This window comes from Sciurus carolinensis, chromosome 2, assembly GCF_902686445.1.
Source record: "Sciurus carolinensis chromosome 2, mSciCar1.2, whole genome shotgun sequence".
In the NCBI taxonomy this organism is placed as follows: domain Eukaryota; kingdom Metazoa; phylum Chordata; class Mammalia; order Rodentia; family Sciuridae; genus Sciurus; species Sciurus carolinensis.
Window position 1 is genome coordinate 188,022,609 of NC_062214.1, and position 16,165 is coordinate 188,038,773.

At 36.3% G+C, this 16,165-nt stretch overlaps 1 protein-coding gene across 2 annotated transcripts in view; it reads right to left on the reverse strand.

Moving 5' to 3' along the window:
- The window catches only part of Ppp4r3a (protein phosphatase 4 regulatory subunit 3A), a 42,424-nt gene that overhangs the window by 14,753 nt on the left and 11,506 nt on the right, over positions 1-16,165 (reverse strand). For both annotated transcript variants that reach the window (XM_047538582.1, XM_047538583.1), the window contains exons 2-6: positions 11,953-12,008; positions 7,929-8,027; positions 3,178-3,795; positions 427-504; positions 227-343 (exon numbers count right to left, since the gene is read on the reverse strand). In XM_047538582.1, coding sequence (XP_047394538.1) covers positions 227-343; positions 427-504; positions 3,178-3,795; positions 7,929-8,027; positions 11,953-12,008 — 968 coding nt within the window. The remainder of the gene's footprint in view (positions 1-226; positions 344-426; positions 505-3,177; positions 3,796-7,928; positions 8,028-11,952; positions 12,009-16,165) is intronic.

Consider the following 16,165-nt stretch of genomic DNA (forward strand, 5'->3'; position numbering starts at 1 on the left):
GCTAATATTAAATACTGGAACATCTATTTGTGTGTGTGTGTGTGTGTGCACGCGCGCACGCACACATACACTTTTGCCTCACTCATATTAGGTAGGCATTCTATCACTGAGCTATATAGCTCCAGCCTCTAACACTGGCTATACTAAAATACTTGTGTGTTACATAACATGGCTTTTGTGGTTTAAAAAAATAATGGTCATTTAAAATGAGGAGAAACAAACTTACGAGGATGACTTCTAAAGCTGGTAATATGCCCATGTTTGACAAAGTCTTGAAAAAAGCATCTCTGTTTTGAGGTTGTAGCGTTTGGGAAAACGCACAAAATTCTTTTAAAAAGTTAACCTGAAATCAGGACAAAGGGTAAGTGAATATAAAAAAAGGTTTATTGTTCTATTTTATGCCTTTTTAAATATCTAATTTCTTACCAACTCCTGTCTTTTTTCCTCATCTGTTGCTTCATCTGTTAGTTGTGCAAACAAATCTGTCAGAAATTTTTCATCTTCCTGTGAAATAAGAGAAAAAATTAATTATATTAGAGATAATAAGAGTATACAAAAATTTCAGTATGCTGTAAGATATATGGAAGATACATATTTTAATAACTGGTAAAAGCAATACTGTTCTTCAAAAGTAAGGAAGAAAAAACAAATTATTAGAAAGATAAACTGGAGGTTCTTATCAGAAAGATTATTCTTATATTTTGGCAAGGCTCTGTTCCCTAAATCTATTTAAGGGTCAGAGACTATCTACTTTAGGCTCTGTGGACATTCTCTCCTATTCCCCCACTGGGGACTGAACCCAGGGGTACGCAACACTGAGTTACAACCCCAGCATCCAGCTTTTAAAATTTTGAGGCGGGGTCTCACTAAGTAATCCAGGCTGCTCAGTCTCCTAAGTTTTTACACCAACAATTCTGTTGTAGTACAGAAACAGTAAGACAATATGTAAATGAACGAGTAAACCTGTGTTCCAATAAAACTCTATTTACAAAACACAAAGCATGGCCACAGTCTGCTAACCCCTCATTTATACAGGTTCTTACTAACTGACCTTAGAAGTTAAGGTTCCACAACCTCTCAAATGAGGATGAAGATAAAAGTTTTCTTGAGGTTTTACAGATACAGAAAGTGATTCAATATTTAAAAAGCTAAATTCAGAGCTTTTAAACAAACATCTAATATTCAAAAGTATGCATTACCTACACACAGTAATTTAATATATGTTAAATTACTTTAGAAAAGGACTCAAAGAATACCCACAAAGGATATTTATCTAGGTAACTAAGTTAGAGAAGTATAGAACTTGCAAAGAACTTTGGATGTTACCTTATGTCCTTATTTTATAATTGAAACAAAGATTACCCAAGTCTAATCAATTGATAAGGTCGTAGAGCCTCCCTGGTGAACTATCAAATTTTCCTGTGCACTATTTTTCATCAAGATTTAGAAAAAACACTTTAATCCTACACATAACTCAATAACACTCCAGCCCTGTATATGCCAAAGTTTAAACACACACACACACACACACACACACACACGCAACTTCCTACTACATTAGAAGCTTCATATTCACTACTGTAGGTACTCAGGAAACATGTTTATACACTACACTAGTTGGTCATTCCTACTTTTACTTTTTCTAAAAAAAAAAATACAAACAGTTCATGCCTCATAATGTGTTTTTTTGGGTCATGTTTGTTGTGAAATGGCATCTAATTTCAAAACACACCCCAAATAGCATAAGAATGACTAAATGTACGAGAGGAAATAGTCAATCATAAGATGAGGTGTGACTGTGTGTGCTCACAAAAGGGTGGCAGGTACCTGCTTCAAACTGCTCCTCAAACATCCTCTTGTGCTAGGAGCAGAAGTGTGTGCCTACAAACCCCATGGCTTGGGAGGCTGAGGCAGGACTGCAAATTCAAAGCCAGCCTCAGTGACTTGGCAAGGTTCTAAGCAACTTAGTGAGACTGTCTTAAAAAAAAAAAAAAGGGCTCAGGATGTGACTAAGTCCTCCTGGGTTCAAATCCTGGTATAGGAAAGGAAAAGGAAAGGAAAGGAAAGCTCTTGCCTGAGCTAAGGGTGTAGTTCAGTGGCACAATGCTTGCCTAGCATTAAGAAACAAGGGCCTAGCATTAAGAAAAACAGATCAGTAACATTGGCAGCCAGTATTTTAGAGAATACTGCATATCGTAGGGAAGCAAAGACTGAACAACTTGAAATTATTTGCACTTAATGATTAAAACTAGTATTTTACCCATATGAAGACCAAGAACAGAGAAGTGACAGATCCCTTCAAAACAAAAACAGAAACACACATACCCAAAAAGATGAATAGAACTCAGGATTATCTGCAGATATTAGGAGCCAAAATTGAACTAGAGAATGTGGTTCTGCTAGCCAGCAAAAACTAGCACCTCATTCATTAAAGAACAAATCTAAAATGGAAACTGGTACCAGAATCCTAACTCCATTGTTATCTACTACAATATTCTCCACAGAGGATTACTATTATACTTAACAGATTGTACTGTCCACATTATATGTTCACATGTCTGAAATCAATGGAAAACATGTTAAACTGGTCAATATGAAATGGAATTATTTCTAGTTCTAGGAAAAAAGTTGCAGCTTGAGCACCCTTAATCTGAAAATCTGAAATTCAAAACTTTTTGATGCTGATATGTCAAAAGTTTTAGACTTAGGAGCATTTCGGATTTTTAATTTTAGATTAGGAATGCTCAACTGTCCTCAGCCTCCAGAGTAGCTGGGATGACAGGCATGTGCCAGTAAGGCCAGCTTCCCTGTAATTTCTTCAAACTAGGTCCCCCACACCCTTTATTGATGGGGGGTGGGAAACAGGGGTGATGTAAACTCACAGCTTCAGGCATGCTAAGCAAGCAACCTACCACTGAGCTAAACCCCTAGCCCCAAGCTAGACTACTTTATCACTTACCTTCCCTACCTAAACCACCACCTCTGGTCTCAAGAGTATTATTATTTACCAAAATCTCTTACAGTATCATCAAAATACTTACCTTTAGACTTTAACAAAATCAAACTCAATTTAAGGCTTTAAAAAGATCGAAGTAATTTTTGCTTAAGGCAACTATCAGTTTAAATGGTATTAATCAAGCAGATACCTTTAAGTAGAAGGAAAATTATCTAACTTACCTGTAACATACCAACAATTTCTACCTTATTGAAAAAGATAAAGGAGTGAAGTGTTGATAACATATTTTCTTCAAAGACCGAAGGGGTAGGGAGAACCATATCTTGTATATACTGAACTCTGTATGTCTGATGAATTTTTTGTTTCAGCTCAGGATCTGATATGGGAATCACTTCTTTAAATTTGGCTGTTTTGGTTAGAAATTCCCTGTGTTTACGTGGTTGTGATAAAGCAGGATCGTATTCTAAACATCCAATGACGTCCATTATACATTCCTCAGAGAACATAACCTCAAAAAGAGCAGTTCGATTCAAGAGGAAGATGCCTTTGATAATTTCATACAAGTGGTGCAGTCCTTCAATATTTTCCAAATCCTCACATACATGAAAAAGCTCTAAGAGCTTCTTAATATAACCCTCATTTTCCAGTGCTAGTGCAAGTTTCTCACGGCGGAGGGGGGAAGGTAAAGATGATGCCACAAGTTCTGCAATTTCCTCGAGGCGACTTAATTCACAAGATGGCAATTCTAAACCTGGCGATGACATATCATCAAATCGCTCCTCTTCAGATTCATCTACAAGGTCCTGAGTGATGTCCACTGAAGGGTCCTTTCCTTGAACCTATGAAGAAGAATTTGTGTAGCTGACAAAACATAAACCAGCAAACCTAAACAATATCCTTCAACAAATACAGAGATATTATAAGAAAACCATGAAAATAATTTTCAAGTTTTAGAATCTTATTTCAAACTTGACACAACTGCCTGCTTTTTCTAAGTTGCTATTATGGTTTGGATATGAGGTATCCCCCTAAGCTATCAATGCAGAAATATTCAGAGGTGAATTGATTAGATTATTAGAGCTGTGACATGATCAGTCCATCCTAGTTTGAATGGCTTAGCTGGTGGTAGCTGTGGATAAGCGGGTCATGGCTAGAGGAGGTGGATCACTGGGGGGAAGGTTCCCTGGAAGGATGCACCTCTCTCCTTCCTCTGATTCCCATCCCTCCTTTGATTCCTGAATGCCCTGAGGGGAGCAGATTCCTTCCATCACATCCTTCCCCCATGATGTGCTGCCTCACTTTGGGCCCACTGGAGTCTACCAACCATGGGCTGAGACCTTTGATACTTCCTCTAAGTTGTTCTGGTTGGGTGTTTGGGTCACAGCAATGAAAACACCAACTGAAACACATTTCTCCAAATAACATATACTTTTAATTTTAAACAAGTTTATTCAAAGTTCAGAGATAAAATGAACTTTCTCTTAAAGTACAAGATCTATAGACAAGAGCAGTTTTCTAGGATAGGCTAAACCAACCAAGACTGCCCAAGAATCTCTTGGAGACCCACAACATAGAGGCCCAATGCCAAAACACCTATTCATGATCTGCCATTTATAATATATTTTCCAAAAGACCAGTCTCAGAAACATTCCTAGGACTGGCCAGGCTTTTCAATATTGTAAATATCAAATATCATACAGAGTGCTGTGATCATAGTAAAAGTATATAACTGTAAAGCAACAAGGAAAACACGTCCATTGATCCTAGGAAAGGGTCAAAGAGTGTGAACTGGCTTTGGACCAAAGTAGGTCAATAATCCCTACAAATGCTAGATGGTAGCCCAAAGACATGAGTAGGAAAAGCTGAGTAGGCTACAAGTACACCTACACAGAAATGAAGCCACATATAAAGTAAGCCCAACCTGAAGTAGCAGAGCTATCCCCCAAGAATATCTGCTGAAAGTTAAGGAATCAAACCTGTGCCCTTTCTAACCCCCCAGAATCCTAAAAGCTGCTATAAATTCCAACTTTAAGTTACTGTGAAAGTTTTATTTATAAAACAGATAAAATGTAGGCTTATATGAAATAGCCAAGTTTAAATTGCTCAGCATGGTTAAGAGGTACCTGTTGATGGATACCTGAAGGGAGGAAGACCTGAAGTATTTGTCTTGAAACACATGCAAGGTGATATGGTTTGGACTTTAGCTCCGTAGGCAGCACCAATGAAAGGAGGCCAGACACATTCATGGTTTATATCTGGCAGTTTCAAGCTGGTTCTAGATTTGTTAATTACATACATTCTCATTATAGTTTTAGGTTCTAGTACCAAAGCTATGATTTACCCACAGAAAAATGTTTGTTCTTTCGTTTGTTTTGGGTTGTACTGGGGATTGAACCCAGGGTCACTCTGCTGCTAAACTATATCTCCAGTTCTTGCCCAGGCTGCCCTTGAACTTGCAATCCTTCTGCCTCAGACTCTTTAGTTGCTGGAAATGCAGGCTTACACCACTGTGCCCAGCTGATAGATTCTAATTAATAAACCAATCTAAAAGGGACAAGAATAATGAGAAAGACTTCTTGAGTTTAGACCTGGTAATTATTAACTAGGAGGGCAAATGAAAATACGTAAGATTTTTAGCTATTTTGATATACAAGGAAAATATAATGTCTTCCCTGGAATGAGCCAGGATCCAGAAAATGATTAATGAATACAGACAGAATTAATTTTAAAAAGTGACTGAGAGCTGAGAACAATGGCACACACTTGTAGTCTCAGTGCCTCGGCCAACTGAGGCAGGAGGATCGTAAGTACAAGGCCCCCCAAAAAACAAAAAATCATAATAAAAAGTCCCTGGGTTCAATCTCTAGGACCAAAACAAAACCAAAAAACAAGAGTAATTGAGAAACAACACTTTGAAGATCAACTATATATAATAAAAGAGGGAAAGACCAGGCAAGAACAAAACAAAACACACAGTGGTTCTTAGGTAAGTTACTGCAGAGAAAGAACACAAATATTCACCTGTGTACCAAATGAAAAAACTGAGACTGCACCTCAAAACAAAAAAAAAAAAAAAAAGACGGGGGCTGGGGTTCTGGCTCAGTGGTAAAGCACTTGCCTGCCATGTGTGAGGCACTGGGCTCAATTCTCAGCATTGCATATAAATAAATAAGTAAATAAATAAAATAAAGGTTTGCTGACAACAAGAAAAAAAAAAAAAGACTAAGAAAAGGTAAAGATCAAACAATATTAAAAGAGAGTCAGGCACGACAGTTACAGAATGAGGCCGGGTTTGATTTACATATTGGCTCAATAGAAAAAAATCCCCAGTACCACAGAAAAAAGGAAAGGAAAAGGAAAAAAGAAAGAAGGCATTTGGATATAAACTGAGTCCTTCACATTCTAGAGAAGGAAAAGGACAGCATCAATAGGCAGGTTAATCGATTTTAAAAAAATGCAGCTCAGTTCAATACTCAGTTTTTTTTTTTTTTTTTTTTTTTAATGTGCTCAAGTGATTCAACCCACTGGTTCTCCTTACAGACTTATTTGTGCATTTCTTCCTAGAAAGGTTTTCTCTACCTTCACATTTATTTCATCTGGAGAATAATCATCAGTTTTTTTTTTTTTCTTTTGATTGAGTCTCAGCAGCAGGAGTATGACCTAGAAACCATACTCTCCAGGCCAGACCTACTACTATCTGAATAAATAAATTGTACAATGTAAGAAAAAGTTAAGAAAAAACTGTGCCTCAAGGGTACTGTAATTTCTATTAAAGCTATGGCTCTCAAACTTCAGGGTGCACCAGAATCACCTAAAGGAGGGTTGACAAAACTAGCCAAATTCTACATTTGCCTGCAATTTATGGCTATTTATTTTTAGTTATTGATGGATCTTTTATTTTATTTGTTTATATGCAGTGCTGAGAATCCAACCCAGTGCCTCACACATGCGAGGCAAGTGCTCTACCAATGAGCCACAATCTCAGCCTCCATGGCTTTTTCTGGATACCAGAGAGTGAACCCAGGGGTGCTAAAACACTACATCCCTAGTCAGTTTTTATTTTGAGACAGGGTCTCACTAAGTTGCTTATAGCCTATAAAGTTTAAAATATTTACTGCCTTGCCCTTTACACACTGACCTACAGGGCTTGTTAATACAACATCATAATACCCTAGCTTCTGATGTAGTAGGTCTGGCCTGGGGATCATGGTTTCTAGGTCATACTCCTGCTGCTGCTGAGGGCCACATTTTTGAGACTCAATTTAAAAAAAAGGAAAAAAAAAAAAGGAAAAAGAAAGAAAAAAACCTGACGATTATTCTCCAGATGAAATAAATGTGGAGGTAGAGAAAACCTCTCTAGGAGGAAATGAGCAAATGAGTCTGTAACAAGAACCAGTGGGTTGAGTCACTTGAGCACATTAGAAGAAAAAGAAAAAAAGAACAGTGTGTCATGATCACATTTGTATTTTTTAAAAAAGATCATTCTAGTTATAAAGTGAATTTGGGAAGATCAGTCAAGATGAAACTAATAAACCAGGGAAGAAATTATGGTAGCCTAATAGTGCAGAAAAGGAAGAAAAGGGAATGGATCCAAGGCTGATTACTGAGGAACAGAATGGATGCTGGGGCTGAGGGAAGAATGAGAGGTCCCACGAGTCTGTTTCCACAACTACATGGCATTTACTGAGAGGAGGGGGACAGGCGGATAAAAAGATCTAGGTTAGAAGATTGTGCTTGATTTTGGATTATCAAGTTGGAGGTGCTAGTGAACACTCAAAGGAGTTCTCAAGAAGGCAGTAAGATATAAAACTTAAGTTCAGCTAAAGTCAGGGTAGTATGGTGTCAATAAATTACACCTTCCTTTAAACCAAGCTTTTCACAGAGATTTAAAAGAACTATTTGAAATTTATTTAAAAAAAAAAAAAAAAAAAACTTTTAAAAGAGCATACTGATTTTCTATTTTTAAAATTACCTGACATATTTTCTCCCAAATTTCATCACATCCAGCTTTTTCTTGAAAGCTAAGGGCCAAGTCATAATTTTCTGCTTCAGACCACACAATCAGAGTATCCTTTGGATTAGGGGGGGAAAAAAAAGAGTCTGAGTGATTAACACACATTATTACAAAGTAAAAGGCAAATGAACAAAGCAACAGGAATTTTGAACATCACTCATTTTTACTTTTTGCAACACTGGTAATTACCAATGCATTATCAATGTCTTTTATGCTTCATTTTTACCAAATCTAAAAAAGATGTTACCTAAGAACAAAGTTTGACCAATATATGAATTTAAAATGAGTACATAATTTTGTACTAGTAAAAACATACAAATAAATCATTTCACTAATACTGTCCTTGCACATTAAGTCACATTTTATGCTCTCACTAAAATGGCCAAAGAGTTAAGTCTGAGTATACTATTACTAGAGGCATGTCAGAAGACTGAGATTAATAAACAAAACAACTTTTCTTTTCCCTCAACAAATGTTCTTTACCTGGGGCATGTGAGGTCCATAAAGGCCTTGAAATAAACAGCCTACATTTGTAATATGCGAACATTTATCTGAACAGTTATTTTTAAAATTTCACAAAAGTGCTAGGGTTCACGAAGCAGCACGCTGATAGAACCTACCACACCTTAGCTTCTATTCTTGGACCACTTTATTTTGAGACAGGGTTTTACTATGTGGTGTTGACTTCTAGGCTTAAGCAATCCTACTGCCTCAGCATCCCAAGTAGCTGGGAGTGACTACAGGCACATACCACTATGACCAGCTGAGAATTTTTTTTAATAGAGAATAAACAGTTCAAGAGGCTTACGATATAATCTCAGCAAGACACTGCATGTGTAATACTGAGACCATCTTATATTATATTCCCCATAGTGCAAAACATCTATACTCTATAATATGCATGGTATAATAAAAAATATATATAGTTTAAGATATTCTTTCAAGTTTATCAGTAGTAAATGAATATATTAGCAATCACCGTTTTTTAAAAGGGTCATTTCATAGAGAGAGGTTTATAAATCACCTCATTTAAGAAACAATAGCACTAAGGAAAGTCATTTTAAAATAAAGAAACCTAAGAAGATATGTAATAGCTATCTTCGAGCTTTGGAGGGACTGTCAATAAGCATTTTTTTCAAGCTGGCTCAAAGAGGAGAATGTGAGTATGAGTTAGATGTATCTGAGTATAAAATAAAGAAAAATATTAAATCTGGCACGACACATGCCCGTAATCCTAGGAACTTGGGAAGCTGAGGCAGGAGGATCACAAGTTCAAGGCCAGCCTGGGCACTTAGCAAACAAAATAAAAAGGACTGGGGCATAGACTAGTAGTAAAGTGCCCCTGGGTTCAACTCCTAGTATCAAAAAAAATTTACAAATATATGACAACTGCCTGGAGAGGAATTTTCAGTTTGATAGGGTGCACAGTCTATGCACATCTGGAAATAACCCAGTGACTCCCACTCATTTACACAATCAATGCTAATCATTACTATAAAGAATCTGTAGTTAATCTGTAATCCTGGTAGCCTAAATAATTGACAAGGTTATCTGTCCAGCATATTTATTGAGCACTTATGTATAAGGCTCCATGTAAAATAAAATTAAAACTGATACTTTCCTTCAAAAATACTATGGGATGAAAATACTAAGAGGTTTAAGAGGTAAAGAGGTCAAGGTATAAATTCTAATATCCCCACATACTTAGTGGGTGATCTGACTTCAATTTCCTCATTTTAAAGTAAAATAACACATAACTGTTATGAAAATTCACGGTAAAATTAGGTATCATGTCTTGATGGTGGGAATAATGTTGGTAAGAAACAATTATTTGGGCAATGGGGAGACAACTTGCCCAAAGCAGATGGCTCCCAAAATTCTGGTTAATATTTATACATATCAGTTCAATAAGGGTCATTAGAATAAGGTTAAAGCCAGTATCGTATTAGTATTAAGACAGATTAGTATAACTGAATATAACTGCTTTGTTATAACATATTCAGAATCATTTAGAGACTGATGCTTAAAATCACGGTGGAGACAGACACATGTTCTATGTTCATAATTACCCACTTGTCAAATTTAGTAGGTTTTAACAACTTAGAAATAGTTCTGAGCTGGACACGGTGGCACAAGCCTATAATCCCAGCAGCAACTCAGGAGGCTGAGGCCCAAGCAACTTAGAGAGACCCTGTCTCAAAATAATAAATAAAAAAGGCCGGGGTTGTGGCTCAGTGGTCAAGCACTCCAGGGTTTAATACCAAAAAATAAAAATTAAAATTAAAAATTTTTTTATTTTTTAGTTCTCTCAGGTTTCCTTGAAGAGTTGAATGTTCATTTTATTTACCAAACAACCTACAGGCTGAGTGAGACACTCATTCTCAAGAGGTTATATCTTTCCTATTTTGTAAATGTACTTTTACTCTTAAACTGATAAATCCCTCAAAATCCATGAATTTAATTATGGAACCTTAAAGTACAATATTCAGCCTTCAGCTATTTCAATCAAACCTAAACATTTTAAGAACAGTAAATACAACAAAATGTTAATAGATCAGCAAACTATCAATATGTTTTCTATTATACCAATGTTTGCTGAGGAAATAAATCACCACTCAATAAATTTATGAGTTAATTATCAGTTTTTCTATCTACTACCTTGATGTCTAGCAAGTAACAATTTTTAGGCCTATCTAATAGACAAAATAAAATTAACTTCCTTCTAGTAGTATTTTGTTTTTCTGGGATGTGTGTGTGTTAACCAGGGATTGAACTCGGGGGCACTTAATCACTGAGTCACATCCCCAGCCCTATTTTTCTATTTCACGTAGAGACAGGGTCTCATTGAGTTGCTTTAGCACCATGCTTTTTGTTGAGGCTGGCTCTGAACTCAAGATACTCCTGCCTCAGCCTCCCAAGCCACTGGGATTACCAGCATGTGCCACTGTGCCCAGTCCCCCTTCTAGTAGTATTTTAATGGTCAATGATGAAGCAAAACATTTTACTTATTAACAGGCTGTTAACATTCTTTCTTCTAAAGTAATTATTGTTATTACTGGTACTGGGGATTTAACCTAGGGGCACTTTACCACTGAGATCTATCCCCAGTGCTTTTTATTTTGAGACAGAAATCTCAACAGATTGCTAAGGACCTCGCTAATTGCTGAGGCTGGCCTCAAACTTGAGATCCTCTTTGTCTTACCCTACTGAATCGCTAAGACAGGATTACAAGCATGCACCTCCACGCTCCAACTTAATTCTTTTCTCTCTGCACCTTCAAGGCAGCAAAGGAACAGTTTGATTTCACTAGTTTTGTAAAAGCATCCTGTATATTGTAAGTGTGTATGCAGAATAAACATCATTTGATGACAGTGTGAAATATTTACTTTCAGACACTGCTTACACTTTAGAAGGGCATAAAGATGTACTCAACAGAAGTTAACTGTCAAAAATGGTATCAACACTCTAAGGCCCTCCTGAGGCTATCTACACAGTGCTGCTCTATAGGGAGATACTATTATACATCTGCACAAGTATCTACAACATCATAAGAAGGAATCTTCACCATTTAGTTGTTAGTAGATGGTTTGTCAAGTCAGTGGTCACCTTTTTCTTCAGGTAAAAACATGGAAACTATAACTTTAGTTTTAACTGCAGAGATTCAAGACTCAGTTGCTAGAATATCAGGAACATGAATTCATCTTAAGTTTTTCAAAATAAATTTTAAAAATTAAGTGTGGTTGGGGGTGTAGCGCAATAGTGAGCATATGCTTTAGCCTACAGAGGCCCTGGGTTCAATCTCCAGCATTGAAAAAAAATTGCTTTAAACACTAAAGAAATTGGCAGAAATTTTGTAACTAGACTGGCAAAATGTGCTGTAAACTGCTGAGTTTCTTATTGTAAGAAAACAGTAAATTTTTATTTTATCACCAAACTGAGAGGATAATATGCAAGATAAAACACAACATCTTCAAATTTTTACCTGTTGTTTCTGGTATGCAGTATTAGGATTTATTTTGGACTCTAAAAGCAGAGAACCTATGAAAAAGAAAAACAAAACAAAACAAAACAAGACATTCCATTATGTTATTGCAAAACAGCAAAATTATATTCCCTTATATACATATTTCTTTTTTGAACATCAGATGCAATTTACACCCAACTTCAGTTAAAGAAAAAAATTTAAAGCAATGTAAGTGTAAACATAATAACTGGTAACTTAAGAAATGTACTTTATACATGCTTACTTTGTTTTTTTGTTTTGCAGTGCTGGGGACTGAGTCCAGGGCCTTGTTCATGGCAGACAGGTGTTCCACCACTGAACTACACTCCCAGCTCCCATATGCTTACTTTTAACAAGACAGATATGACAATCTGAAGAGCAAACTGGATGGTAATAAAAATCTAAAAATTTATATGCAGCACAAGGGTACAGAAAACGGCACAAAGTCAAATGATCTAGGCTTATTTTTAGTAAAATTAATTTTCTAAATTATTATTCTAACAATTGTACACATTTATGCGGCAGTGTAATAATTCCATATATGCATATAATGTATATGATCAAATCAGGCAGTTAGCTTTCCTATTGCCAACTTAAATTTTTTGATTAGTAAGTAATAACTGTACATATTTATGGAATATAGTGTGATATTACAATGTGTGTATACAATGTTTATTGATAAAATCAATAACATTTCCATCTCCTTATCATTGCTTTATGTTTTGAGCCTTTGAGCTCTTTTCAGTTGATCTGGGTGTAAGTCTTTGACATACTGTGTGATTTGGAGAAACACTTTAAAATATGCAAATAAAGACTGTAACAGCATCTGATCCATGACCGCATACTAAGAATGAAATAAGAATTAATTTGCGAAATTTGATAACATAAAGCATAAGCCAAGGTTATACCCAAATTATATATCACCTTTAGAAAGTCTCATGTTTCTTTCATTTTTTAAAAATTATTATTGGGGGGTGGGTACCAAGGATTAAACTCAGGGGCACACAACCACTGGGCCACATCCCCACACCTATTTTGTATTTTATGTAGAGACAGTGTCTCACTGAGTTGCCTGGCACCTCACTTTTGCTGAGACTGGCTTTGAACTCGTAATCCTCCTGCCTCAGCCTCCTGAGTCACTGGTATTACAGGTGTATGCCACTGCACCCAACTCATTTTTTATTCTTTCTTTCTTTTTTTTCTTTTTTTGGGATACGGGGTCTCACTATGTTGCCCAGGATGGTCTGGAACTCACAGGCTCAAACCAGCCTCCTGCATCAGTCTCCCAAATAGCTGGGATTACAGGCATGTGCTACCACATCTGACTAATATTACTATTCTTTTCTATTCTTTTTAAAGGTACTGGGGATCAAACCCAAGGATGCTCCACCACTGGGGTATATCCCCAGTCCTTTTTATTTTTTATTTTGAGACAGGGTCTGGCTAAGTTGCTGAGGCTGGCCTGGAACTTGCAATCCTCCTGCCTCAGCTTCCCAAGTAGCTGGGAGTACAGATGTGCACCACTGAACCTAGCTCAATATTTCTTTTTCTTAATAAAGAACTAACAAAAACAAAACAACAAAAAGAAACAACAACAAGGAACTGCCATAGTTCTCCATCTTCAAATAATCAATTTAATTCCTCACAATAAGCTAATTCACACATTTCTGTTTTTACCCTGGCAGTGGAAGGCTCATAATATCTAGAAAATAACCACACTTTCTGAGAAAGAGCAAATTTTGAAACATGAATTATACCTACCTTCTCATCAACCAGTTCTACTCGGGACACACAACCTGAAGACAAGTTCTGGCCCAAAATGCTTAAGCAGCAGCAGCTTCCTCTGCAGCTGTCTGGTACAGTGCTTTTGTTTCTTCTCATATTACAGCTGCTTTACCCACTCCAAATAGCAGCTAGATAATTGAGAAGAGTCAGTTGCCTTAACATTTCCAAACTTACCTCGCCTTTAGGCTAAAACTAATTTATTAATTTTATAATGCTGCCTAGTATCAGTGAACTACGATTCACTAATTGTTCAGAACAGTGCTGTTAGATACTGAGAACAATAAAACACCAGCATTTACCAAATTGTGATGACTCAATTTGTGAGTGTCCTGTGCACATAAACATCTTCCCACTTTCCACAATTCCTCCCACAGTCTGGCACAGGTGACCTGATTAACCCCAAATCTGTCTTATCCTGTCTGTACTTAAGATACCTGAATGTTCTAAGTAATTTCCCCCCCACAGGTACCCTCAAAGTTCCCCTTACTTAAGCTTTTTTTTTCCTTCTTCTGCTCCTGCCCCACAACTATTTTTGGCTTACTCAAGTTCAGACAAGAATTTCTACATTTTAGGAAACTTTTAATATGCCCTTTTCCAAATTTTGCCAGATTAATTACAACAAAATTTCGATTGCTTTTACAATTCTCTTTACATACAATAATCAGGTTTTTAGCTTTGTGATGATTTAACAACTGTGCTATGATACATTCATAACATGAAAAAGCAGGAGGTAAATTAACAGAATGTGTACAGGGTGAGGGTATAAGTCAGTGGTAAATAAAACACACACTTATTAGCCTATAAGAGGCCCTGGGTTCAATCCCCAGCACCACACACCACAAAAGAAAACACAAAACTAAAAGCCTTCCACTACCTTTGTGAAGTATTGTTTGAACTTTAAAACAAAAACTACGTTGTACTGTTATCCATTATAATCAACCATAGTCAAGTGTGTAATCCCAGCTACCTGGTAGGCTGAGGGAGGAGGCTGTCCAAGTTCAATGCCAGATGGGTAACTTAGCAAGACCCTATCTCAAAAAATAAATAAATAAATAAAAAGGACTGGGGATGTAGATCAGTAATAAAGTGCCCCTGGGTTCAATCCTCAGTACCACAAACAAATAAACAAACAAACAAAAATTATACTAGGGACTTGCAGATCAAACTTAAACTTTTCAAAGATTAGTCAGGGAACACATGCAATTATACTTTAAACATAACTTTCTTAAAAAAAGTATTCTAGTAAAACCTCACATCCCCAAAACAATCCATCTCTAGAAAACCACATAAGTAAAAATACAGTGCATTAAAGAACTAGGTTATTTTATAAAATTTTATTTTAGAAGACAGAAGAGGCTCAATGGCATAGAAGCAAACTGAGTAAGTAAATGCCTCTTTATAAGTATTAAAACTACACAAAATTACACGTATCCGAAAGAAAAATTTGGACATCCACTGATAAATGATGATAAATCGTACATCACTAGAATTTAAAACTTTTAATTGTTCACACTGCAAACAATGCCATCAAGCGAAAAGCCAATGCAGAGAATGGGAAAAAAAGATTTGGAAATCATATATCTGATAAAGCATTCACATCCGGAATACATATGAATTCTTCAAATTCAATAATAAAGATAAAACAATTAAAAAAATGCACTTGGATAGATATTTCTCCAAAAAAAGAAAATCAAAAAGCATATGAAAAGATGGTCAATAGCACAGGCATTAAGAAAATACAAATCAAAACCACAAATGAGGTACCATTTCAACCTCCCTGGGACTCTATAACGGAAGAAAAGACAGTAACAAGTGTTCACAACAATGTAAAGAAATTAGAACACTCATACTTGTTGGAAGATAAAATGAAGTGATTAGGTAGCTACTCAAAAAGTTATGTAGAGGGGCTGGGGGTGCAATTCAGTGGTAGAACATGTGTTCAGAGTGCTAGATCATGAGCACCATACCGTGGGTTCAATCCCTAGCACTCCTTCCCCAAACCAAAAAAGTTTATCAGTTACCCTGCTACTCCACTCCTAATTATACACTCAAGAACACGCCCACACAAAAACATAAAATGTTTATAGCAGAATTTTTTATAATAGTAAATAGTGGAAGCAATTCAAATATCCATCAACTGAAAATAAGTGGAAAAATAAAATGTGTTATGTCCACCCAATGAAATAGCTCTCAGCTAACTTCACAAAGTCATGAAATTCTGACACACCTTAAATAAACCTTGAAAACATGCTAACTGAAAGAAGTGTCACAAAATATCACAAATTCTACGAATGTGTTTATATGAAATGTCCGGAATAGGTAAATTCACACAGATAGAAGAGAGATTAGTGGTTGTTTAGGGCTAAAGGGAAATGAAAATGATTGCTAATGGAAACATGATTTCTTC